Source organism: Pteronotus mesoamericanus, unplaced genomic scaffold (genome assembly GCF_021234165.1).
Source record: "Pteronotus mesoamericanus isolate MK-2021 breed Mesoamerican mustached bat unplaced genomic scaffold, CSHL_Meso_final contig_557, whole genome shotgun sequence".
Taxonomy (NCBI): Eukaryota; Metazoa; Chordata; class Mammalia; order Chiroptera; family Mormoopidae; genus Pteronotus; species Pteronotus mesoamericanus.
The window spans coordinates 1,574,661-1,602,627 of record NW_026555200.1 but is presented as its reverse complement, the minus strand read 5'-3'; the positions used below and the strand labels follow the sequence as shown (position 1 = coordinate 1,602,627).

The following is a 27,967-nucleotide window of genomic DNA, read 5'->3' as shown; positions in this document are numbered from 1 at the left end:
TCTTCAAGGGCTGATTATAAATAAGAGCCACCATTTTTTGAGTGCCTACTATGTGCCAGGTACTGTGCTAGTGCTTTTCACATGCAACATCAAATCAATACTCACGATCCCGTAAAAGAGAAACAATTACATTCATGGATGAGGGAATTTGTATCCAAGGTCGAATCACAAGTAGAGGAAGGCAGGGATTAGAACCCAGGCCACTAAGGGCTTCAGGCCTGTGTTCCCAGGCCCCACTTGCTATGCTGTTTCAAGACCCTGGAGCCTTGTGCTGTTGTTTTTGCTGAGGAGCCCAGCGATGGTGTAGGTGTCCACTGGGGCCCTGGGTCTCTGCTCCAAGCTCATCATCTCTCTTTGGTCTCCAGTGCAGGGAGTATTGAGGCTCTGAAACACCAAGTCCTTCAAGCACGATGGGGAGAGCTGCTTCGGCATTAAGTGGCGCTGTCCTCAGGGAAGAGCAACTCTCCACCTCCCCCCAGAACACAACCCACCCGAAGAAGAGACAGCTTTCCAGCTGCTTTGCTTCCAACTTCCATTTCCCGCCTCGATTGCTTTCCATCACAGCTTTTCTACCAATAAAACAGTTCAGACGATTCTATTTTGTTTTATTTGTTAAATTGCTAAAAAGTCATCAGGGGAAAACAACAAAAAATGAAATCGACAGATTTAAATATCAATGAAATCATATCCACTTTTCATTCCTACGCAGGTATGTGCCTAAAATGATCCTCTCAGGGTAGGCCACCCAGGACCCCTGAGTTTTATGGGAAACATCGCTCAGCACCAGCTTCGCCAGGGCACACTGGCTGTGCGCTGACAAGAACCCTGGTTGGTGGGAGGGGAGCAGAGCAAGGGGGGAAGAGTACAGATGGGAGGCAAAACCTCAGATTTGCTCTCATTCGACAATGACCATGGTGAGAGGGAGCCACTTACTGGTGACCATGCAGAACATGCCTTCTGCAGTTTGTGGGGAGGCTGCACAGGACCCAGGCCTCAAAATTCAGCTTCCTTGCCCCTGGGTGTGTCCAGATCCTCCCCACTGACTTGTGCGCTGGTTAGAGACCACAGATAATGCAAAGCAGATCACATCACCATGCCAGGATCACCACACGGACAAGGACAGACAGACAACCCAACCAGGAGTATCTCTTGTAAAGGGGAAGGAAAGAAGCAAAGCAGAAGGAAATCCAGAAAGATACAGTGAAAGGGAAGGGAAGCATCCCTTTGTTCTCTGTCAGCTGGTGGCTTTCTGTCCTCCAAAGTCAAGATTTCTTCAGTTGGTTCTTTCTTCTTCTTTTTTTTTTAAATTTTTATTTTAAAAGAGTTCCAACACAGTTCTTAGGATAGTTCATAGATTTTAGCTCTTGATCTAAAACTCAAACATTAAAATCAATTCAATCCACAGAGGGAGGGGAGGAGAATAAGCCCAGTAGAGACTTACAACTAAAGTTAAGTTTATTCTGACACCTAATTTGTGCTCCCAAAATGTGGAGTGGGTGGAGGTTGTGGAGCCCACCACCCAAATGTAGAATAAGGGTGAAAACATGAACAAAAATACAGAACCCTCTCTGCTGCCCAGATTGCAAAATGAGAAAACAGGAAGTCTGTCCAAGAGGGTGGGGAGAGACTCAACTTCTCACTTGAGGTCAGCAAGGGGGCCGGGGAGTCAGTATGACACGGGGCTCTCGAAGGCACACTTGCAGGAATGGAAGGGGTTAAAGCTTCAAGTAGAAAGAAAATGTACTTTAAATACTTAAATACTGATAAATATTTGCTATAGGTGCTCCTGAGGGTTTAAAAAAAATATTTTGTCTCATTTTTCTGAGTTTTAAGACAAAATTGGCATCATGTCAAAACCAGAGTCGTGGTTAAATCAGATCTGACCGAAGTATCCGAGGCGTTGTGGAAATGGTCACCTCAGCTGAGACACCCGAAGTTCCGCTGCACACGTGGCCTCTCGGGCCTGAGGGGCCATCGCTTTGACTGTGCTGAGTCGCTCTCCCAAGGTACATGCACAGAGTGCCCCGGCGCCACCAAGACCAACACCGCTGGGTGGAGAAGAGGCAGATTGTTCTTAAGGAGCTGTAAACAGACAGTCCGGTGCCAGGTGGTGTGGGTAATACTGGGATGCCAGGGAGTTCCGAGGAGCGGGCTACCTTCTAAGGAATCATCTCCGTTACCTGCCTACTTGGGGAAAGCAGAGGAATCAACAAGTTAACAGCTGGCTTAGGAAGGCCACAGGACAAAAGGAAAGATTACGAAGTTGGGATTCTGCACTTTCAGGCTTCCGAATACTTTAAATAGGAACTGAGTTTGGAGGCACTGTCCCATGCACAAATGCAATCTCATAAATAAGGTTCAACGACAGCAGTAATGCCAAAATTGCTGATCTTTCAGGCTAGCTTTCTCTCGTGAGTAAGGACCCCGCATGATCTAACAGTCTTTGCCAAAAAAGAACGGGCAGCAGCCCCAGAGCAGGGAGTCTGGAAAGCTGTGTTGAGCTATGAGCAGTGGGACACCATAGTAAGTAGGCACGTGGTAGTTCCCTCATCTAGGGGAGCACACAGAGCAGCCTCCGGAACACACACCCCTCCCCGTGACCTGCCCTTCCCACCGAGACTGCACTGTGAAAGCTAATGGCTAGGGGAAAGCATTCGACATGATGTGACAGGAGAAAACATACCGCTCAGACAGGCTGCAGAGCGCCGGCTGAAAGCCAGGGCCCAGGGCCAGCTCCAGCAGGCTTGTGCTTGAGGAATGCTAACAGGAAAGAGGAGTGTGGGGAAGGGATATGCAATGTTTTGAAATTCAAATCTTAAAATAAAAATCCTCTTTCCATTGATGAGAAATCATCAAAAATCCACATTTCAGTGGTTCCAATGTGTCCAGGCCATGGGTTTAGAGACCATGTAACTTCCTGCATCCACTGAGGAAATGTCCTAGTTGGTCGCATCTTACCTCAGAAATGACATGACAGTAAAAACACAAGCCTTGTCTGGGCGACACATGAACAAGACAATCACAAAGAAGGAGATGCTCCCAAGGTCAGGCGTGCGTCAAAGAGCTCAAGCCTCTTTGGGTGACACTCAACCCAATCACTGGTTAATAGTCAGGCAGAAAAATGCGTGTCACAACAAGGGCAAGAATAGTTTCTAGAAGGAACTATTATTGGGATTCCCTCTGCCAGGATCAATTTCCACATTTTACAAAACAGATGGGTGTCCACTGTGCTTTGGAAGTGAAAAGAAGCCCATAAGAAAAAAATAGTAAATGACGCTTCAAGGATCTCTCATGATACTGGCATCTTGGAATTCCCTACGGGCCCCTTAGTGACACCAGAGAAAGTGTTTCAGAAATATTTCTAAGAGATCTCTCTGGGCACTTGAGCTTTATAAAAGAAACAAAAAGTGAGAACAAGGTTTTAAAGCTTGAAAAAAATCTAAATATGCAAAAAGTAAAAAAGAAAGGCAGCTTCTGAAGATCAAGTTTTAAGGGAAGGAAAAGGAGAACAACATCTTTTATCTTTTTTGGCAACTTGTAACCAAGTACGACTGTCAGGAAATTCCACAGACACCAAAATGCTTTCTGAGACATGGAGGGAGCACTCAAAAGACCAAAAGACACTAGGTGGACAGGTGTCACTGCATACACAGTTTCACAACGGTCCTGGCACACAAATGTGTAAAAAAACCCTTTGTTGGATAACTGCCCCCAGTCACAAAGGGCAGAATGGGCCAGGCATAGGGCATTACTGCAAAGAGAGGCTTTCGCTGGTCCTCTGTGGGTTTAAGAGAAGGGGAAGAACAGTTTTCTATAGGTTACTTTTACCCTGCCAGCACCTGAAGCACGCGAGTCTGAAACCTCCACTGGTGCATCCGACACATGTCCTTCCTGTTTCTAACTCTGAGGAGGCCACACAGAGATTTACAGGGGCTCTTCAGTTCCTTTAGGAAAGTTCTGATATTAGTCTGTTCTCTAAATTCTTGGTCTAGTTACAAGCAAAATAGAAAAAGGCAGCACAGCCTCTGCTAAAACACAGCAACAATTTTGTCTGAACCAGGACAGAGATCTCTCCCTCTTTGTAAACAGAGTTGGCTATAATAATATATATTTATATATAATTTTTTTCTTAATGGAGATTTGATCCCAGCCTGGAGAGAGTGAGGTTGGGAACTGGAGTTTTGGTTTATGGGAGTAATTTTGTCCTTTGTTTTCCTAATTTTCAGTCCAAACACTTGCACGTTGGAAAATTCCAAATTAAAAGCCACAGAAAGGGAAAGGGGTTTACAACATATTATCTCTTTGCTCGCACAAAGTACAAGGCGTTTGTTTTTGGATAGTACTTCACATTCTGTTTTTTGTCCATGAGTCCTCCAAATATGATGAGCTCACCCCTGCCTTGTACCACTGTATGCAGGCTGGTTTCAGGAGGTCCCACGACAGAACTGCTATTAAATACTTTCCATTTGACCCGCCCCTTCTCCTTGGTGTCTTTAATGTCCAGCACATACATCTGCATGGGCTTGCAGTTCATACTCTGATACAAGGGTTTGCCAACATTTAGGGACTGTGGAGGGTGGTGGCCTAGGCGGCGGGCAATAGGGGGTAAGGAATGCCCGTCTCCTTGGGCAGGCCCTGGCCGGGGAATGGGCACCGTTTCTCCACTGCTCAGGTTCTGATTCCCTGGGGAGCCTGGGGAAGATCCCAGAGGAGGACTCAGTGCTGCGGAGGCCGAGGGGCCTTTGGATGACATTGCTTTGATGGCTTCTAGGCTCCGACGCAGGGCACCTGGGGAGACAGCTCCTGTCAGGGCACTGGCCACATGTGGTGGGGTATGCACACCATTCGCCTGTTCAGGAAGGTGTCTCACACTTCCCCCAACTGTCCTGTTGTCCACGCCGTCCATGTGATTGCTACTGGAAGTGGGTTTCAGATCCCAATTGAGATCTATTGATCCTAATCTCAGATCTTTCTGATCTGGTAGTGACCCTCGTCGAGGGGCCAAAGTCAGTCCCATTTTTAGGTCATATCCTTCAGTGGTAGATGGAGTGCTAGGAGATATGGCCTGTACAGGGCTGTCCAAGGAAGAACCACCTACGGCTGCTGTTCCTGGAGATAAGCTCCCACCATTGAGGATGGGAGAGCCATCTCCTCTGGCTGGGGAAAGACTTCCTTCCCGGGAACCTGAGGGGGTCTGCCTTTGAGCTCTGGGTCTCAGTGTTCCCCAGCGGCCGTTAACACAAGGAGCTTCATCCATACTCCTTACTGGAGACTGTGAGCGGTACTCTCGGGTTTCAGGAACCAGGGCTGGAGGAGTGGCACTGATAGGTGATGGGCGAGAGTTCAAACTGGGGCTGAGCGGGGCTCTCCCACTGGGGGCCTGGCTGAAGACCACCACACACTGCCCCACCTGGAAGGCAAAAGACTTGTGCTCAGTTATGATCATTCATTCAGGTATCACTCATTTTATCACGAGCATCTGGGATATGCCAGGCTTTTTACTGGTACCTAAGGGATGAAAATAACATAGTCTGCTTTCTAGGTTAGAAGGGCAGACAGACAGGGAAACAATTTGTTGCTATAGCGTGACATGCTATCATTAGAATTACGTCTACAGAATATGGACAGAGTGGAGGGAGGAGTCAGTTTTTGTTTGGGGGATCCTGGAGAAAAATTTAGAGACAAAGAGATGCTTAAAGCTGGGACTTAAAGGATGAGTGGGGCCCACTAAGTTTTCTCTTCTAGTGATTCATAATGTAATGTAACCTATGAGCTACGGTTAATGTCTACCTATTTTGTGACATCAAGATGTTTTTCTTTTCCATACAAATCTGTCCGGAAATCTGGCAAGTTCACTTGGCTTTACAGTTCAGGACATCATCTCCTGCTGGTGTGACAGTTCCCCGCTTACCCGACAAGCTGGATGGCACCACAGTTCTGGAGCCCCATGATCTTCATTTTCTACCTTGAGTGGCTGCCAGGCCCAGGCACCTGAGTGCATGTGCAACAACCAAGCATCCTTGAACAGCTGTAAGAGAAGGACCAACAACAGGACTCAGGTGTGGTTCCTGTTACAAAGCATACACAGACCTGGAACCTCAAAGCTGTGCCATCTGGTCTAGAGAGTGTATGGGCTCTTCAGAAAGAATAGCAAAATCTTTGTCATTTATTCATCTGTGCCTTTGCTCATTCATAGATCATCATTGGCTGGGCACAAAAAAATCGTGCTTATGACCCATGAATCAATTTTAAGTGGTTCTGAATTTTGCCTGTGGTTTTGTGTGTGTGTGTGGGGGGGGGTAAGGAGGTAGATAATACATCTTCATAACTTTCAGAACTTCCACTCTTTTTTTTTTTTTTTTTTAGATTTTACTTATTTATTTTTAGAGAGGGGAAGGGAGGGAGAAAGAGAGGGAGAAAAACACCAATGCGTGATCGCCTCTTGCATGCCCCCTGCTGGGGACCTGGTCCACAACCCTCGCATGTGCCCCAACTGGGAATTGAACTGGTAGCCCTTTGGTTCACAGGCCAGCACTCAATCCAACTGAGCTACACCAGCCAGGGCCATTCTTTTTGTTTGTTTGTTTAATATTTCATTTACTTATTTTTAAAGCAAGGAGAAGGGAGGGAGAAAGAGGGGGAAAGAAACATCGATGTAAGATAGTAATATCAACCTGTTGCTTCTAGCCCATCCCCAACCAAGGACCGAACCCGCAACCCAGGCATGTGCCCTGATTGGGAATAAAACTGTTGACCTTTCAGTTTGCAGGACAATGAATGCCCAACCCACTGAACCATACCAGTCAGAGCTGCATTCTTAAAATAAATTCCACATAAATTCTGGCAGCTATCAACCTGCTTTTACATCCCATTCCTCCTTGAGAAAAATGATAGCAGCAAACCTTATAGCCTAAAGAGGAAGTGGGAGTAGGAAAAAAAATACAGCTATGAATATTCAAGAGATGAATGTCTGACTGTTTCTGGTTAAAAGTAACCCCCGCTCCCCACAAGAAAACAGGGAAAATAGCCAGAAAATACAAAGATTATACACCCAAAGGGAAAAGGTACTCTTTAATGAAAATGCCACAGAAAGTCTTATGAGATGAGACAGGAGAAGCAGGTTTTGAACACTTAGCAGCATGTGCAAGGGAATGCCACAGCAGCAATACTCACAGCATTGGGCCCACCACACCCTCCAAGGATTAAGATAGTTGCATCATCTATGACAATCTGGGGACAGAAAGAAATTTAAAATAAAACTATAAAGACATGGTATCTTACCTCCTATGCTTCAGTCATACATGAAAATAGCCTACCAAACTCCTAAATGAGAGTCTTACTTCTAGTTACCATAGTAAGCTCTCTATTCTCCCATGTCAATTTTGATCCCTGTGAACAAAATGATGTTTCATCTGAATATGAATATTCTTTGTTGATCAAATATTAACATGAGAGCGCCAACCATATAAAATGCAGGGTTTTCTTAAGAAATGAAACAACAAAGTAAATGGTTTGGGGAGAGGCATAATATAAAGCCACTAAAAATAAATATAACCCATTAGAAGTTGAAAAGCAAATACCAGCAAAAGTAATGACAAATTCTCTTTTGGCTTATGCATGTTGGCATCTTACCTGACTCCCTCCTCCCTCTCCCGTCCTAACTGAAAGATGCTACAGTGTTTGCTGAATAGTTATTTTAATTCCTGAGCACCTGAGATTGGCCACCTCGAGGATGAGGACTGGGGCCAGAGATGTTTGGCTTGGACCACGCCCACTGCTCCAGGTCAAGGACCCAGACATCATTGCTCCTGTAAGATAAGGACATAAGGATGAAGGAGGTGGGAGCTACTGGGGACCGCAAGAGCTGATATAAATGATGTTAAACTTAAAAAGATGCTCCATAAAGTGCTATGCTCATAGCTGGCGTTTAAACTATATTTTTCTTCTGCTTCTTTCTCTGGAATCCATCTCTAGACCTTCAGACCTCTGCTCTTTCCACTGACCCAGAAGGCCTTCCTTGTCTGAGTCATGTCCATCATCACCCACTAATAACTAAAGAATTAATTGATGACAGCAGGAAATAGCTACTAGACAAGATATAGTCTTTCTTTTTTTAAATTTATGTACTGATTTTAGGAGGGGAGGGGGAGAGAAAGAAACATCAATTTGTTGTTCCACTTATTTATGCATTTGTTGGTTGATTCTTTTATGTGCCCTGACTGGGGTGGGGTGGGGGATCGAACCCGCAACCTTGGCATATCAGGACAACACTCTAACCAACTGAACTAACTGGCCAGGGCTAAGGTACAGGTTTTCAAAAGCAAAAACCAGAAGGAAGAAAAAAAAAATTATTCAAGAGGCAGCTCTAACTTTGTCCAGGAGATAATGATTTATTGATTCTAGCTACAAAAAGTAATTTTACCATGGTTAATGAGAGCTGTGGTTTTATCAAGAACAAACTGGCACCTCCAACCCCCATGGAACCAGTATGGCAAGGATAGACTCCTAGATGGCAGTCTCTACTTTATGGTCCCCTCTACAAGGTCACTTATTCACACACTGGAACACAGGAATAAGCGCTCCAATACCTTAATCCCTTAACCCCCTCACCTGGAGGAGAGCTCACACTGCCAAATCAGATAAACAGTGATTCACAAGGAGCACTCTGGCTCTTGACTCTTGGCCTGAGCTGGCCAGCTGTGGCCAGAGGTGCAGAGGACAGTGGGTATGGAGAACAGCCTAACAGAAATCTGCCAAACCTGACACAGTTTTCTTGCTCCTACCCACTCCCCCAGCCCATTCCATTTGGAGAGTGAATCATTTCCACCTGTACTGTTAATCTACCGCTCTCCTCTCCTTCTCTAAAGCCCCAAAGGGCACAAACTGGGTCATAGAGGAGAGCAAGAAAAAGTAGTTATCTTGGAAGGTGGCCTTCTGTAGGCAGAGGTAGAAGCAGACACAGTGGATGTTCCATCAGAATTTGATCCCACTGAAAAGAACCACATACCAAACCAAAAGAGACTATACAGCCCTGATTCTATGGAGCAAGTTTTCCAACTTTACTGGTATGTGACTAGGGAATCAAAAATTGGAATGTTAGGGTGAGACAACTAATTGGATTAATCAGAACCATGTTCAGGAATACTGATCCTGACTAGTTCACTTTTCTACTTGTTAGTCCCAGGAGTACTTACCTTCAGGTTGACAGAGAGCAAACCAAATATACTTACATTTGCCGAGATCCTAAGGAGCCACCAAAGACAATCATTTTATCATCTATCACACAGGAGGAATGGCCGGCCATGGGAGGCGGCCCATGGGTCGTCACAATGCAGTTCCACCTAATACAAAGACAGGAGGAAGCCGAGAAGTCAAGAATCATCTGGATCCACAGCACTCCTGGGGAATTAGTAGCCTCTCTGTTCTTCTACTGGCTCATTCATTTTTCTTGGAAGAGGAATGAATCTCTCCCACTTTTTTTTTTTTTTTGGAATAAGAGTTCTTAACTTTAGGGGGGTGAAATGGGGGGGTGTGAGTGTGGGGGTGTGTGTGTGTTTGTGTATGTTAAAGATTCTATGTATTTATTTTTAGAGAGAGGGGAAGGGAAGGAGAGAGGGAGAGAAACATCAGTGCATGGCTGCCTCTCACACACCCCCTACTGGGGACCTGGCCCACAACCCAGTCATGTGCCCTGACTGGGAATGGAACAGGCCACCCTTTGGTTCATAGGCTGGCACTCAATCAATCCACTGAGCCACACCAGCCAGGGCTTAAATTTAGGTTTTAAGGAGGCCCTGGAAACCGTCTGAAACTGTAGGCAAAAATCTGTGCATGTGTAAATTTTTTTTTTCTGGGAAAAGAGTCCATAGCTTTCATCAAATTCTCAAGGAGATTTCTGAACACAAAAAAAGACAAGGAAATCCACTCATTTAAATTATTTTACTCCAGATTGAAAAGATCTTATCTTTGTGGCTTACCAGTTTTTAGAGGGTGAGTAAGTGTGTATTTCATCAAAGAATCTCTCTGGTTGGTGTAGGGGATAAGGGCTTGGCCGTGTCCAGCCACCAAACAGCACCAACAGGTCCTTGTACACGACTAGAGTTGCTCCAGCTTTGGGGGAAGGATAGGACCCTGGGAGAAGTCAACAACAGCATCGTTAGGATTCAGGGGCTTATGACAAGCCACAGGTAGGCTGTCTATAGATCACCTTTCCATGGAGGAGTGACAAAATAGGAACCAATACTACAAAGCATAAGAGAAAGGGGGAGACTACACTGGGTTTGTAGGTGTGAAAGAAAACCGTCACCAATTTATACATCTTTCATAATAGAGAAACCTGAGTTAAAGGAAAGTTACTTAGCCTCTTCAGCCTTAGCTTTGCTCACCTGAAATGAGGGATGAGAGTACCTAGCTCATTAGGCTGTTTTGGGTATTAATACATTTAAAGCACCTAGCACAGTGCCTGGTACATAGCAGGTGCTCCATACATGCTGACTCTCTTGCCCATCCCTTTAATAAACTTAATAGAGAGTACAAAGGAAAGAATGTAAGGGGCCCAGGGAGGCATATATATAGAGCCTATAAACCTGGATGCCACTTAAAAATAACTGCTGCTACCAAACACAGGTAAAAAAAGGAGGCAGAATGCAGTTCTCATTTGTCCTATGAATAAAATGTTAATATAGTGACCTCTAGGCCCTTAGCCACGGCCTCACTAGCACCCATGGGAGCAGACTTCCAAGGCTCAACATGAAGGCACTCCAATGAAACTGCCCGTCTTATACCAAGACTCACTACTAAAGCCCTCTAGGCTGGACCTCTGAGCTAGCTATCTTGACCAAATTTTGAAACAACAGAAATTTGGCTTATGCTGGAAAACTTTAGGAATAACAAATGTCCCAAAGGAGCATAATTTTTTTTTTGTTTTTGAAACAACAATTGCTATATTTATTTCATTCCCTTACTCTACATGCCAACTTTAGATTGCTCAGGACCAATATCCAGGGTCAGTCCATACTGGAATATTAAAAAGAATTTATTGTTGCTATTATTAAAAGTAAAGGATCCATTTTTCAAAGGAAATCTTAAGCAGAAGGAACTGCAATAGTACAGTATGTTAACCTGATAGCAGTTGAGGTGTTCAAATTTAGGTGGACAGCTTGGCCTGGGGTTATGGGAACATGGGTTGGAAAGCCCTACTCAGGCTGCTTTAATGATACCGATCACAAGGTCTTGAGGTTGAAAAGGTAAAAGCAGATGACTTTTTCCCTAGGATACAACTTATGAATAACATCACATGATTTACTGAGAAGGTACCAGTCTTCAGAATATGGAGTAAGCATCTAAAAACATTTTGTGGCATCAGCTATTTTGCATTGTTTCTTAATAGAACAGACATCAAACCAACAGGAAACTCACTACAGAAATCAATCTTCTCTAGGAACAGTTTTTGGGCCAATCAGTTCTTGCTGCCCTCATATCCCACAGGAATTATGACTAGGGGTTATTCAAGATCTGTTGAACCTCATGATTACTATTTAAAAACTTTTGCCTTCCTAGGAGGAAGCCCCCTAGGCCCAACTAGAAATCCTAAATAAACATAATAGTCTAGTTAAAATGCTGGTCTACCCAAAGATTATTTAATTTGTGATATAGCAAATAAAGCTTCAAGTTCTTGTCCTTACCTTGGAACTCATAAGTACTGTGAAAAAGTTGGAAAAAGCAAATAATATATGTAAGACTTCACCAGAGTAGTAACTTAAAAACCTTCCAAGCTGAAATTCAGATTTGGATTTGAGATACTGGAAATCCTGGCTTTTAAAATCAAGTGTATAAATTGAAGCAGCAGACCAAGGGTCCATAAAATAGCAAAAACATGGAAACAACAAAAAAGTTTTACTGTACATTGGGCAATTTATATCAAAAAATTTTAAGTGCATATGCTTTAAATGAGCAATTTTACTTCTAGAAATTAATCTAATCAGATAGCTGGGCAAATAAAAAAAGAATTAGCTACAAGGATGCTCATTTGCAGTGTTTAAATAGATCAAGGAATGTCCATATAAAATACTATGTGGCAATTAAAAATTATGTGTCTATTTGTCTTAGAATAACTCCCATGCTCTATTAAGTGAAAATTGAAAGTAGCAAGTGACAAAATATGGAATAATAACAGCTAACAGTTGGTGGGCACTATGCTCTCAGCACTGTTCCTTAGTGTTGTACACAAAATTAATTCATTTAATCCTTACAAAAACCCTAAGAGGTAGGCACCATTGTACTCTTCACTGATCATATAAAGAAACTGAGGCACAGATTGGTTAATTTCTCCAAGGCCACATATCTAATTAGTGTCAGAGAAGGAATCTGAATCTAGGTAAATTGAGCCCACTTAAAATAACCTATTCTCCTACATGTGTTCACTACACATAAAGAAAGTCTAGAAGGTCACCTAAGTGCCCATCAGTAGTAGATGAGTGGATAGAACTATGGCACACATACACAATGGCATACTACTCAGCCATAAAAAAGAAAATTTCACCCTTTACGACAGCATGGATGGACCTGGAAAACTTTACACTAAGTGAAATAAACCAGTCAGAGAAAGACAAATACCATATGATTTCACTCATATGTGGAATCTAATGAACAAACTGAACTAACGCGCGAGAGAGACTCACAGAGAGCAGGCTGACAGCTACGGGGAGAGGGATAGAGCAAAAAGGAAAAAGAACTCATGGACATGGGCAACAGTGTGGTGACTGTGTGGGCGAGGGGATATAAGGGAGATAAATGGCAGAGGAAAAAATAAAGTAAAAATAAAAATAAAAGAGAGTAAAATAATAAAATAAAAAAAGAAAGCCTAGGAGGTCAATAGTTGATCTCTCTGATTGGTAAGATTACAGATAATTTTCACTTTCTTCTTTATAAAAGTCTTTCTGTATTGACTAAACTTTGCAAAAAGTGATACTTGCTCATTGTGATTTGAGCAAAACAAAGCTATTTCAGTTGTTTAAAATGAGAACTATGAATTCAATGCAACTCTCTTTTCCTACATCTTCCCTTAACTCACTCCATTTGGTGAAGGTCTCTGTGAGAGGCTATATACAGTAAATTCACAATCACTTATTCAAAATTCCAAAATCCTCAGGGTTCTGAAAATCATTTTTTTCAAAATTCATTTGGCAACAAAATTTGACCTGAAATGATGAGGCTATGGATTGTCGTTATTTAATCTGCTCAATATGAGTATTCATTATGTGTTGCTGCAGAAATATTAGTAAGTTTGATTATAGGGTGCTGCTCCAGACTGCACTGGAGGTATTATAAAGGCATATACATCATATTCCCATTTTAAAACCTGAAAAATTCTGAATTTCAAAACACAATTAGCACCAAAAGTTTAACATAAGAAACTGTGGTTAAGAACACAGGTCTGAAGCCAGCCAGCCTGGGGTCAGATCCTAATCCTGCCACGGAGCTAGCTGTGAAATTCAGGCCAGTTAACAGACTTCTTTCTGAACTAGCTTCTGTATTTAAAAAATGGAGTGATGACAGCATCTGCCTCATACAGTGGTTGTAAAGATTAAATAAATTAAATCGTGCAATGCTTTTAGAACAGTGCCTGTTATTGTTACTAAAGCAAATTCATATGAAGTTAATACAAGGTCAATTAGCCATAGACATCTGACAGTACTGCCATCCACATGGAACGGTTTATGAGAACAGAACCAAACCAGTGAACATATTTAACGACTAGTATTCAGTGGGAGTATTCCTGGCATAACTTATTTGGCTCAAGAAAGTATAATAGAAATAAAACGGTAACTGAAAGTAGATGATATGAAAGGAAGGTTATTCAAAGTCCCAGGAAGGTAAATCAAATACAATCAAAAGTGATTTGGAAACAAACAATCGTTAACAAAAGAAAGTCAATGTTTACCAATTCTGGGTTCAAAGAGATTACAAATGTAGTGTAAAAATACATACCTTGCCCTGGCTGGTATGACTCAGTGTATGAGTGCCGGCCTGTGAACCAAAGGGTTGCTGGTTCGATTCCCAGTCAGGGCACATGCCTGGATTGCAGGCCAGGTCCCCAGTAAGGGGTGCTCAAGAGGCAGTAACACAGGGATGTTTCTCTCCTCTTTCTCCCTTTCTCCCTCCCTCTCCCACTATAAAAATAAATAAATAAAATCTCAGGAAAAGAAAAACATACCTCTTAAGGGGGAAAACTATTTAAAGAATTAAAAAGAGTGTTGGTAAAACAGAATTTTATATATTTATATAAAACAGAATTTATATAAATTTATATATAAATATAAAAGATTTTTATATACATATAACTTAATATACATAATCAAACCAGTGAGAACACTCCACGCATGTTAGACCTGCACTGTCCGACACAGTCACCATTAGCCACACGTTGCTAGTGGCTATCAAATTAGAAAGTCCAGATACAGAACATTTCTGTCATTACAGAAAGTTCTACTGGGCAGCACTACTTTAGAAAAAGGATTTTAACTTTATAAACTGTGCCTATGTTTACAAGGAATAGGGAAGGTGGTAGGGATAAATGGGGTGATTTAACTTTTAGAGACATTACAATTACTGTTATTTATAAATATTATTACCGTTGCTATACTAATGATAATGGCTAATATTTATTGAGCATTTACTATACGCAAGGCACCTAAGTAGTTGTTGGCACGTATTAACTAAATCCTTCCAAAACTCCTACTTTTATTCCCATTTTACAGTCGAGAATACCGAAGCACGACTCATTTAAGTACTTGCCCCACGTCACAGAACCTGGGGCAAGTGGCGGGGCCAGGATCCCAGTCCATTTACTCTGGACTGAAAACTCAACCTCTTGACCTTTATACCAGACTGCTCTTCATGCACACAGGCACGTTCATTTTGAGGAGCTGTCACAAACAAGTCCACAACCTTAAAAGGCCTGAGTGCTTCAAAGCCGAAGAAGCTCCTTCCTAAATTTTAATTAAGCAAGCCACAGATCTAGAGTAGACAGAGAGGTAAGTAAATTGAACAGAAGGCTATTCTTAGGAACTCTTCTCTTCATAAGGCTCTGGGTCACACTCTATCGCTACTACGGGACCCACTGGTTTGTTCCTGGACTCTCCCAAGGAAAGGTAAGCTGGGGCCAGTGACCATGATAAATCAGTCCTTAAGGATTATCTTAGGAAAGGGTTTTGCAAAGCAATTTCTCAAATATCTTGGTATTTTAGGAAGCCAAATGCTCTCCCTCTACTTATCCCAAGGAGTGGGAGAGTTCCCTTATCCAGTATTTCCAATGTCTGTTTTAGGTCACAAATAGAAGCTTTAATTTCAGTGTCTTAAATACCTCTACAACTAAGCAGGATCATACTAAAAATTAATTTTAGTTATGCTCCTCAATCTGGAAGGTATGTGGGAAAAATTATTATACAGTAACAAATGAAGCAGCGGAGAGAGAGGGTACAGAATCAATATACAACACAGAGTTAGTTCAGAATTAAGAGGTCGAAGACACGGTGCATCAAATATTCCATGATCCAATTACGCATATAACATTTGCATTATTTGTTGCAAATCAAATATTTTTAAATTCTTATTACTTTCAGAATTGATAGTATGAGGTATTCATAGAGTCTCTACTTTTATCATTTCCAAAAATCTACATATTTTATATTTTGAGTTTGTATAAAGCAGAGGGTCTTTACCCTCCCTTCTAATATCTTAATGCTGGGTCCACAGATCAAGTGAATTAAATTTTTGGAAGTCAGAGAACTTTAGCATAAAGTTCTACATCTTAAATAGTCTCTTAGCCAAGTGGAGTTCTAGAAAGCAAATAATAAATCTTTACTAGAATTTTGAGAAAAACAAGAAAAGTCATGTCCAAATTACATACCTTTATTCATTGTTTTAAAGTTCTAAGAAAAGCAAGCTTTTTAAATGTTTCTTACTAATAAAGTTTCTTTAAAAACCCACATGACCATATATCATTAGACAAGGGAAACAACCTATTTAGATATGGAATGGACCTAGATAAAATGTCAGGCCCCAAGGTCTGAAGAACTGGGTATACTCTAACAACAGACCCTCCATAGATAAAAGACCCATCATCATCATGGTGACATACGAACTAAATACCCTTCCTTCAACAAAACTTAGAAATGAAGGTTTTACACTCATTAGGACATTTCACAAAGACTTCAAAATAATGAGGCCATTGGGCTTCTAGACATAATCTAAATACTGTTGTATCACAAAAGTGGAGGAAGAAAGGGTGTCGTTCGCATGTAGCTTCTCACCAAGTACCACAGGACAAAATGTGCCCATATCAAACTTGGACACCATGTTGCTCGAGCCTGCTCCTCCAGAGCCAATGTTCTCCTTACAGGTCTCATTCCCCAAACACACCGAAGGCCGCCTAATCGCACAGCAGATATGATCGATGGAGCAAATTCAAAACAAGCACAAGCCAAAAAGGCAGCTGTGGGAAACTGGATGATCAGATAGGCACCTATACACAGAACTAGCATTCCCTAAAACTGCTAATTGGTTCAGATGTTTCCCAAGGTTCCTATGAATCAGAAGAAAGTTTCACATGTGAAAAACAATGGTAGAATTACAAGGCATTCTTGTTTACTTTTGCAAAGATGGTAAAAACAGTGAAGCAATTCCTAATTCTGGTTTGGTTTCTATGTCACTTTCCCACAACTGCAGTTTCTATTCACATAGAATCTAGGGCTGGAAGAGCAGCTCATCTGCTTGATACACAATGAACAAGAACCTGTTTTCATTGGGATGCCTGTCTTTTATGCATGACTAAAAATTATTTTTACGTCTTCATACTATGATTATTTATTAAAAGTATCAGTTTATTATTAAGGTGTTATGAATAATATTACCATTCCCCTACAGCTGTAGTTTTTTTATGTTGACTTATTTTTTAATTTTTCATTGAATTTATTGGGGTAACATTGGTTAATAAAATTATATAGGTTTTAGGTGTACAATTCTACAACACATCATCTGTACACTGCATTGTATGTTCACCCCACACACGTCAAGTCTCCGTCCACCGCTGTCGAGCCCCATGACCCCCGCCCCCGCCGGCCCTCCCACAGCGGTGGTTCTCGTCGCGGTACACTGCTGGGCCCCCTCGCCTGAGTTTCCTATTCAGTAGGAAGGGGTGGGGAAGGAGATGGTGCATTTCTAACAAGCTCACAGGTGATTGACATTTGGGGTCTAGACTTTGAAATCCTTCACTTTGATAGTAAAGACAAGGGTCCAAGGTCAGTTGTCCTTGGCAAATGCTTCAATCAAAGAGGCACTGAAAAGAATTACTTTAACATTTTCAATATACAAACATTTCCCTGGTCATTCTCTCATCTACAGGTCACTGAATATATACTCTGCAAAATAAATTTTAAAAATTGTTCCACCTACTGGCTTTCAGGCAAATCATTTTAATTTCAGTATTTTACTTAAATATCTCCACAACTAAGCAGGGTCATACTAAAGGTTAATCATGCACCTCCTCAATTTGTCACTTATGCTGTGACCTAAGTGACAAGCATAATAATTGTGACATAAGTGACTTGCTAATAATTGTTCTCCATGACTTTGAAAATAGAAAAATCTAAAACTAGGCATTAGGGGCTTATAAGAGGTAAAGTTTGAAAACAAGAAAACTATGAGCATAAAGAATTTCACTGTGGGACTCACTAGCATGCCAATGAAGCCAGAAGAAAAGCACTAGACAAAAACATTTCCACTTCCCTCACACAATTCCAGAATGTTTTTGTGCGTGATTTGCCTTTTAAAAGGGGCATAGATGAAACTGCTTTACTGGCAGTTAAAAATTTTTCCCTGAATGCTTTCAAATTATTTTATAATAATGATGGCAAAGGGGACATTAAAGAATGAATAACGGTACTGATGTTTCAGATCATACTCTCCATTTCATATTGACGACTCTTCACACACACTCACTTTCTCAAGGAAGGTCCAATGAAAGGCATTCATTCCACATGTAGTTCACCAGTCCTTCCCACACAAAACTGGCCTTGAGGGCAAAATGAGAGATAGACGAGATTAACGAACAACCCAAACTCACAGTTTCTTTTGTGTGGGTACTTCTGTGTGGTGGTGAGGAGTCTTGAGTTGGTGTGTGTATGGGAGGGGGGTGGGGGGAATGAGATTTTGCTGATAGAACCCAAGCTGGGTCTCGGGAAGCCGATGGAGCCTCTGGCTGGATAGAGCTGTCATTATGGTGGTGTGTGAAGCGACTGACCTTGATAGCAAGAGTTCAGAGGTTAGGAGAAGAATAGCGTGCAGAGGCATTTCCCAGAACACCACATTAGCATCTGAATCAGAAAATGTAGAGGGCTCAAGAGGACAGGTTGGCACTTAAATTTAGGAGACAAGAGACCCAGTAGTTTTTCTTTGAACTACCGGAGTTATAATTTAACTGCTTACATATCTAAACTGTTTTAATTGTATAGGTAATACTTTGTAATGGGAACAAGAAAAGCATGCTTCACAGTTTTATGATTTGAGGAATAAGGAGACAAAAGAAAAATTGAGAACACTTCACAATTCTTGAGTATAAAAAAACCGTCTTGGGCTGTAAACACCTGGAAGACAAGAACTATTCAGAATGGCCTCCAAAGTAGGCAGCCAGGACCACAGGGGTTCTATCTGGAACAGATATCAACTTCTCTTCTGATGATGAAAATACTTCCATTTTAATATCAATGTGGCCAATAATTATAGTAAGTCTGCATTTAAATAGAAGCCCACAGAAGATACAAAACTATAATGCTTATCTTACTATTTATTGATTGATTTTAGGGGAAGAACGAGGAGGGGAGAGAGGGAAGGGAGGGAGGGAGGGAGGAGGAGAGAGAAGATCCATCAATTTGTTGTTCCACTTACTTATGCATTTATTGGTTGATTCTTGAATGTGCCCTGACTGAGAATCAGAACCCACAAGCTTGGGGTATGGGGAAGATACTCTAACTAACTAGGGCTATAATGCTTACTTTAAAGAAGGAGAAGCAGGAGGCAAATAGAAAGTTATTCTCTGGCAAAGTCATCACAGAATCCCAAAACTCCTGCTTTCTAAGACTTGGTTCTAGCTTGTCTGTATCCCAGGCTTCAGGGTACACATTTTTATTATTCAAATTATACCCACATCTTTATAAACATCACTCCTTGGGTCATTTACAGAACATCCAAAACAAGAGAAACTTTTGTAATGGGCACGTGAAACTTTTAGGTCCTGTATAACTATTTATGTGTCACAGGTAGAAATAAAAGAAATTCCCTATTGGCATGTTTTCACTTCTAAACAAACCCACATGAAAGACCATTTGATAAATAGAGTAGCACTTATCAGCTACAAATGAACAACATGAAAACCTGTAATAGTTCCTTGTTACCATTTCAAGCAGTCTTTTGATTCAATTTCTGGGGAAGGAGAGGAGGTCCAGAGTCTCCCTTTAATCTGATAAACTGTTAATTGCAGTTCTAATGAGGGGGAGGGGGGTACTCTTTTAAGTGGCTCTGTTTAAAAGTGAAAACAGTGTTGCTAGTCATAAAGTTTCTGGCCTGGTGTCAAAACAGGAAAATCCTAGTCAGGTGGGAGAGAGCCAAACTGAAATATGGTGTTATCTTATTTATTCTCCCTCCCAGAGTATCAAAGTGTACCCAGATTTGAGCTATGCAAATTTTCCCACTCTTCTCTCTAACAAGAGAGAATGTGTACCCACCTTAAAAGCATGTATTCTGGAAAAATCCCAGGATCTGAACTTTATTTATAAACAGGAAGGATTCCTTCCTTTCCTAGGGGAACCCACTGGCTCTGCTCTCATTCACATCTCCTGAGACCACCACAGATCCAGGTTGTTCCAGGATTGCATAGGGCTAGAGGAGACAAGGAGAAATCACTGTCTCATAAAGAAGATTAACCAGGACTTGGGTCCATGGATCTGGAAGAAGCTAATACAACAAAGAATTCAGCCACTTAGGTAACATCCTATACCTTCTAGAGGGATTAGTATATGTAAGTGGTATATGGGCTCTGGGTGTCTTCATTTCAGGAAAACAAGAAAATGTAGATGGAGATTCAAATACTTCAGAGTTATTTTCATCAAATACATCATCTTAATAAAAAACAATCAGCCTTATAAATAAATTATAACAAACTGTGAACAGAATCCTGTTTGTTACTTTTCTCCTCATAAATCAGATTTTCTTTAAAAACCTATCCATCCATATATGTAAGTCCTGGCTCTGTACCCATTTTGTAACTTAAACACCCCCATCTACTCTCTTGCATTAGCAGTTATTTTCTTCTTAGTTCTTTATATTTTCTTTGTATCGATTTATTTGTTTATTGTTTCTCTTCCCCCAGCAGACCTTGTTTCTTGTTCACACCTGTATCTGTGGTACCTAGAATAGCACTGAGCATAAACACTCAATAAACAAAGGCATGAAAATGAATACACAAAGGAATGAATGCAGTCACTTTTCAAGCTTTGGGAGCTAGAGGATAACTTATGACCACTGTCCACTCCTTAGCTAGTACTTCAGTTTCCACATCTCCTCTCCATCTGAGTATTATATTGCATGTAATCTGAACAAAAAATATGAAAGGTAGGTATTATCACCTCTATCCTAAAGGTGACGCAAATGAGATATTAAGCAACTTGTCTAAGGTCATTCAGTTACAAAGCAACAGAGATCTGGACACAAACTTGTGTTTGCCTGGCACAAAAACCATTCTCTTAACGGTATTACTAACTAACCTCCCTCCCTCTCACAACATATTCCTCTAATCACTTTAGGCCATGAGGTCCTTAAACAATGAGTAGTACCTTTAATTATTAGCCAAGTGGTTTTTCCTACCCAAACCTCTGTAATACTTAGTTATATCAAAAAAATCTTCCTATTTAGAGCAGGGCTAAGCGAATAGAGGAATCTCTGGGATATTTACTATGTCTAGAATATTTCTTTAGGTTGATAAATCTTAAGAAATGAGTGCTTATGCCCTGGCCAGTGTGGCTCAACTGGTTGGGGTGTCATCCTATAAACTGAAAAGTCGCAGGTTCAATTCTTGGTCAGGGCACATGCCTAGGTTGCAGATTCAGTCCCGGGGAGGCAGGCATACAACAGGCAACCGATTGATGTTTCTCTCCCTCTTCCTCTCCAAAATCAATAAGCATGTCCTCAGGTAAGGATAAAAAAAATGTTATAAAGGTTGCACAAAAACCTTTTAAATAGCTAATAAACAGAAATAAAGTTTAAAAAAAAGAAAAAGAAATGAGTGCTTATGTCCATAAACAAACTTATTTAAGAATGTTGATTGCAACTCTATTCAAAGTGGAAATAATCCAAGTATCCATCAACAGGCGAACGGGGTGAAAAAAAAAAAGTGGTATATTCACATCATGGAATATTTAAACAGCAATAAAAAGTAATACACTACTGATAGATGCAACCACATGGATGCATCTCAAAAAAAACAAAGACAAAAACAGAAACAAAATCTAAGATGAATCACAAAAAACTGTTAGAAGGCAGAAGAGCAGTTACCTCTGTTGGGAGCAGTATTAACAGGAAAGGTGTTTAAGGACACATTCTGAAGTGATATAAATATTCTGTATCTTGATCCAGGTGATCACATGGCTGTGTACATATGTAAAAAAGTCTTTGAGTTGCGCACCTAACATCTGTTCATTTTGCTATATGTAAATTATATTTTAATAAAGTATTGTTAGGAGGAAAGAATGGCTAGTGTCAAAGCTGGTAGAGTGAACTATAAACCCTACTTACGCTGTTGTCACACAGAACCTACTGCTTTCACCAGTAAACAGAAATATCAGCAATCCATTGTCAGAATTAAAATTCATTATATGAGATCTTCAAGAATACATTACTAACTTAAAATGCAGCCACCCTGTAACCCATATATATAAATCAAATAGCAGGAAACATCTTCAGATTGGGCCATGGGATTTCAGAAAGCTTACTAAAATAGGAGAGAAGGCAAAAGAGCACAGTGTAAAAACCAACACATCAAATATAAAATCCATAACCCATAATCACTTCCAGAGAGAACTATGAAAAAGAGGAAATCATGAGGACACTACTTGTTTGAAAACTATAACCAATTAAAGCATAGATCAAACAAACGTTCATCTCCCAAAGAAGAAATGAGAGGTGGCTTCAGAGATTTGAAAAGATAAAGCAGTCTCCTAGAATTCAAGTTGATACAGTATTTTTAAGTTAATAAATGATTACAACTCTCAATAGCCTAGGAAGATCACTCTGTAGATTCTTCACAAAATCTCCTCAAATCACAAGAGCTAGAAAACTTGAGAAATGGGCCTGATCCTGATTATGTAAAGAATAAAAATCAATGTATACTGGGCATGAGTGGGTACATGGCACTGCTGAGTGTCCTGGAAACCAAGAGAGTCATTTATGGGGAAGTGGAAGTTAGAAATGGCTCAAGGACAATATCTTTTGCATTCCCCCATATACGATTAGACTTCTACAACTTTGTTCAGAATGTAAAATAAAGTTAATATATCTAGAATGCATTGGAGGTACACAGGGACAGGGGATCAGACAAAATGAAGTTTATTGTAGTCATAAAACACCAAGTGCTTCTGGAGGAATTTTGTGGATACCAGAGAATAAACAGAAATACTATATAGTCTGAGAGGTACAGAGACACCAAGAACAACCAAAAATTGCTTGTCAAGATGGTAGGCAGACAAGATCACAATGTGCACACATGAAAGCACTCAAAATTCTAAGTCACTGCTTATTCTCAGCGACACTCTGGATTTCCATCTAAAATAAAAGGTTTAGAGGATTTTAAGAAAGGGTGGAAAAGGCTCCTGACTTGGATCAAATGAATAAAAGTTAAAGAATGCTGGATTTTCAACATGGGAGAGAAAAAGCTAAGGTCAAGATTTTACACATTTTGGTCATCAATACATTTGGTATCAAGAAAAGATCTGTAATGTAGAATTAATTGGCCTCCACATTCACAAAGAAAATATTAAAATAGTGAAATCAATTCTCTGTTTTTAGGATAGAGAATAGAAGCTTGCAGTGTACTGGAAAGGCAAGTATGTCCTCTTGTTACATGGTCCAACTGATAAGCATCCACTTCTGCATCTCCGCAAGCCTGGCATTCTTATAACGTATGGCAAATTTTAAAAATGTATAAAGTGCTTAAATGTAAAACAGAAACTAATGATTATGAGTATACTAATACATTATTCTAAAAAATTCCACTTGCAGTTACTTCAATGTCGGCACTGATACCTGGGACCTAAGCCAGGGGAAGAACTGGCTGATGTTTTCCAGAACAGACTCTCTAGTCAGCCGTTTTGATTATACCTGGTGCCAGGTAGCAGTTCCAGACTCCCTTATTTGTTTTGACATTTCCTGGTGACATTACCATAGGTTCAGGAAAGGGCAGTAGCAAACCTAAGACTAAACTTTTTCACTAGATACAGAACAGAAAGCTTCCTCCACGAATCTGAGAGTCCTATGTGTATCCTTTGTAAGGTACCATTTACACTTGAAAATGCCTGACAATACTCCTTAGTTGCTGTGGGCAGTTATTTCTGGACAGATCTAGCACATTCTAGCTGGTAAGGGTGTCCCGGCTTTCCTATAGACACCTAATATGACCAACGTTTTTTTCTTTTTCCTGCCCCTGACTCCAAAAGTGAATTGGCTTTTCTGAAGGATTACTTAGTGATTTTAGAAGATGTGTTTATTCTTTTAGGGGATAGTTAAAGGAACAAAATTATTTCCAACACAGCTTCTGATTCTGGATTATTAGAAAGATCTTGATTGTGTTAGATACTAATAAAAGAGATATGTGGTCTTCAGATCCTGCTTTCCACCAAAAAATTTTAAAAGGCAAGTCATGTTGATACTTAAAAATTCTCTAAGCTGTGAAAAGTTTTCTTCAAATGACAGACCCTTTGTTCATTATCCTTTCCTGACTCTGATAGCAGAATAATAGCCAGAACTTAGTTATTCCCCCAAATTCAATGGAATGTTAAGAAACAAGGGTAACTACAAATAAAGAAAAAGAAATAAAAGAAAAAAAATTATAGAAAAGAATTTTAAAAGGAGGGGAAAAATAACTTTACAGCGCAGAATTCTACAATAAACACTAATTCAGCCAGGTGATCAAGGTTAACAGTGAAAAATCATGTTGACAGTACGTACCCCTGATATCATGTGATGAAAAGGGCACTTTACCTCTGCGGTCTTCCTCCCCCCAAGCCCATAACTCTAGTCTAACTATAAGAAAAACATCAGACAAACCCAAACTGAATGACAGTCCACAAGATACCTGACAGTACTCCTAAAAACTATCAAGATGATCAAACAAGGAAGTCTGAGCAACTGCCACAGCCAAGAGGAAAACTAAGGAGACGTGAAGACTAAATGTAATGTATCCTGCATGAGATCTTGGAACAGAAAAAAGACATTAGATTTAAAAAAAATAAGGCTTCTTTTTGGCCAGAACCACCATCTTCCAGTAATTTGCCAAAATGACTAACACAAAGGGAAAGAGGAGAGCCACCCCGCTATATGTTCTCTGGGCCTTTTAGAAAACATGGAGTTGTTCCTTTGGTCACATACATGCGACTCTACAAAAAAAGGTCATGTTGTAGACATCAAAGGAAGGGCAGTGTTCAAAAAGGAATGCCCCACAAATGTTCCCAGGGCAAAAGTGAAAGAGTCTACAATGTCACCCAGCATGTGGTGGGCACTGTAGTGAACAAACAAGTTAAGGGCTCTAAGATTCCTGCCCAGAGAACTGATATACGAATTGAGCATATTAAATGCTCTGAAAACTGAGACAGCTTCTTGAAATGTGTGAAGGAAAATGATCAGAAAAAGAAGGAAGCCAAAGAAAAAGGTACCCTGGTTCAACTGAAGCATCAGCCTGCTCCACCCAGAGAAGCAAACTGTGTGAGAACCAGTGGAAAGGTGCCCGAGCCGCTGGAGCCCATTTCCTATGAATGCATGGCGTGATGAGTGCAACAAAAATAAAAGACCTCTTTACTGATAATAAATTAATTAATTTTAAAAAAGACATCTAAATAAAGTGTGGACTTCAATTAATAATAATGCATCAACACTGGTTCATTAACTTCACAAATGCACTATTGTGACTAGATGTTAACAACAGGGGAAACTGGAGGTAGGATAGAAACTGTTGTATTCTAAAATTAAAAAGTCTATTTAAAAATTGGAAAATAGGAAATAATTATAGAAAAAATAAAACTACTCATAGCATGGCAAGGTAGAAAAAACACAGACTTTAGAGACAAAATATTGGGTTTCAATTACTGTGCCATCACTTTCTGGTTGTGTGATCTTAAATAAATTACTAGGTGATTCTCTAGCTTTAGTTTTCTCATCTGTAAAATGGATATAATAGCAGTGCCAACCTAACTGGGTTGGTTTGGAGGTTAGATAGTACATATGCAGAATCGGGGCAAACAACACTGCACCCTCCAAACCCTCTCCATAAGCATTTCCTCTGACAGTAGGCCACCCCTGACCTGACCAGGGGAAAGAAGCAGCTAAGACTGCACACAGCAGCTACCCTTCTTCCTTAACAACAGTTAGGGAGTCCAGGCTGGTGCGTTATACACCTACCTAATAGACTGTGATAACAGAGTGAGGTCACAGATTGCACAAATAAGAAAACAAGAAGCCCTGGCTGATATGGCTCAGTGGACTGAGTGCCAGCCTGCAAACCAAAAGGTCACTGGTTCGATTCTGAGTCAGGGCACATGCCTGGGTTGCAGGCCGGACCCGCAGCGTGGGGGTGTGTGAGTGGCGACCAATTGATGTGTCTCTCGCACACTGATGTTTCTCTCCCACCCTCTCTCTAAAAATAAATAAATAAAATTTTAAAAAAAGAAAAGATTTTGTAGGGGTCCAGGATTTCCAAATTTAATTAGGTTTAGAATCAACTGGGACATTTTCTCTTTTTTAAAAAATGCAGATGCACTACTCTGTCCCCGGTCCCTTGAGATTAGGTGAGCAAGTCTGCTATGAGGGATCTACAGGGTGGGGCAGCAGTAGGTTTACAGATGTGAGTACACGAAACAGAGTTGATTCTTGTATTATTATTTATTGATTATTGTATTGTTTTCCATACTAACAACTATAAACCTACTTTTGCCCCACCCTGCATATTTTAAGATTCCCAGTGATGGGAAAAAGGCCATCTGCTATGTGGGTTTTAGAACAGTCTCTTCCTCTTTTTACAAAGAGGGCTATCCGGGCCCAGAGAATGCAGAAATAATTAGGTTCAGAGACAAGTAGGTAAGGAGTGGCAAGGCCGAGAGTAGCACAGGCATCTAGTTTGCACATCTCTGTCCTTGAGTGCTTTTTTTTAGAAAACAAAGGGCCTGAACCACAAGCCATCACTTGGAACTGCATGTGTGACTGAAAGAGAGGAAGTTGGAAGGGAAAAAAAAAATCCTTGGGAAAGGAGAATCTATGGGGAGAATGTGGTGGGGAAATCAGCTGTGCTCTAGGACCAGTTAACCGAGATGACAGGCCGAGCTTTAAGTCTTTACCTAACATTAATAGACTCTCCCCCAATATTTATAGACTCTCCTAACCGAAATGGGTGTGGGCTAATATTTAAGAAGTTTTGAAAACTTCTATTTTCATTTAAAGTTTCCAAAAAAGGCTGTGACTTATGATGATATTACATATTAAACAGATGCCAAAATTAGCCTCAGCCTGAATAAAGGGCACCGTAGAAACAGTGGTTTAAACATTAGTCTTTTGAAGTACGTTTCCCAAGAGCTGCTCATTTGCTTTGGGAATTGACCACAGGCTGAGCCAAACTAACTGATTAACTAGGGTGTTACCTTAGTATAATACCAAAAGGGAAACAGTCATAGAACCACCTAGCAAAAACTACAATGTACACAATTGTACATTCATAATCACTAGCCAGGATTTCCAACCGTTTCTGTTCTGTCCCACCCACATTTTTTTTTCTGAGTGATAAGGCAATCAGTAAAGAACTGCCACCAGTTCCCAAATTTAGCCATCCATCAGCCTCAGTAATTATACATCCCTCCTTTGTTCCTTTGGCTAAATGGTTAATGTTCCAGTACAAGGCCAACCCTCCGCCCGTATGGTAGACTCTGCTCTGCTCAACCCTCAGGCACACTGCTCTAGCAATTCTTCCTCTCAAGCCAGATCAATCCCTTCATCGAGAAGATCATTCCCATCAGCACATATGTTAAAAAGTTGCCTTTTAAAAACAACAACAAAAAAACCCGCTGTTAATCCTGTATCTATCTCCACAGTCTCATTTCTCAGCTCTTCAGAGCAAAATTCTTTTAAAAAACGTATTGTTTATACTTACTGTCTTTAACTCCTGTTTTCCCATTCTCTTAAAACCATTCCAACAGGCTTTCATCCTTAGAACTCATCAAAAACATTCTCTTGAATTTAAATTCTTTTTAAATTCAAGGTCAATTCTCAGTCCTCATATGACTTGGCCTCTTGACATGGGTGATTATTTCCTTCTCTCCAGGAAACACTCTGGAGTATGGTGGCTTCCAAGATGCCACATTCTCCTGGCTTCTTCCTACCTCTTTGGTGCTCCCCCTCTAGTCTTTTGTTATTTCCCCTTCTCCTCCTTGATTTCCAAATGCTGGAGTCTCCCAGATTTAGCCTTTTCTTCTTCACTCACTCCCTTGGTAATCTCTTCCAGTCTCTCGGCTTTAAATCCATCTAGATGCTAATTACTCCTACGTGGCTATCTAGACAAATGTCTAACCTGCACGTCTTCCCTGAACTCCAGACACATACATCTCCACCTGGATGTCCCAATGTGCATTTCAAACTTCACATGTTTCAAACCAAATTTCTT

The 27,967-nt window shown here is 40.7% G+C and overlaps 1 protein-coding gene and 1 pseudogene across 3 annotated transcripts in view; one reads left to right on the top strand and one right to left on the bottom strand.

The window, feature by feature from the left end:
- Positions 1-638: 638 nt before the first annotated feature.
- Positions 639-27,967, bottom strand: part of FBXO42 (F-box protein 42) — a 77,499-nt gene continuing 50,170 nt past the window's right edge. For all 3 annotated transcript variants that reach the window (XM_054579689.1, XM_054579688.1, XM_054579691.1), the window contains exons 5-10: positions 9,978-10,131; positions 9,231-9,341; positions 7,712-7,808; positions 7,174-7,230; positions 5,912-6,028; positions 639-5,410 (exon numbers count right to left, since the gene is read on the bottom strand). In XM_054579689.1, coding sequence (XP_054435664.1) covers positions 4,295-5,410; positions 5,912-6,028; positions 7,174-7,230; positions 7,712-7,808; positions 9,231-9,341; positions 9,978-10,131 — 1,652 coding nt within the window. In that variant the 3' untranslated portion in view covers positions 639-4,294. The remainder of the gene's footprint in view (positions 5,411-5,911; positions 6,029-7,173; positions 7,231-7,711; positions 7,809-9,230; positions 9,342-9,977; positions 10,132-27,967) is intronic.
- Positions 24,550-25,089, top strand: LOC129075628 (60S ribosomal protein L21-like; annotated as a pseudogene).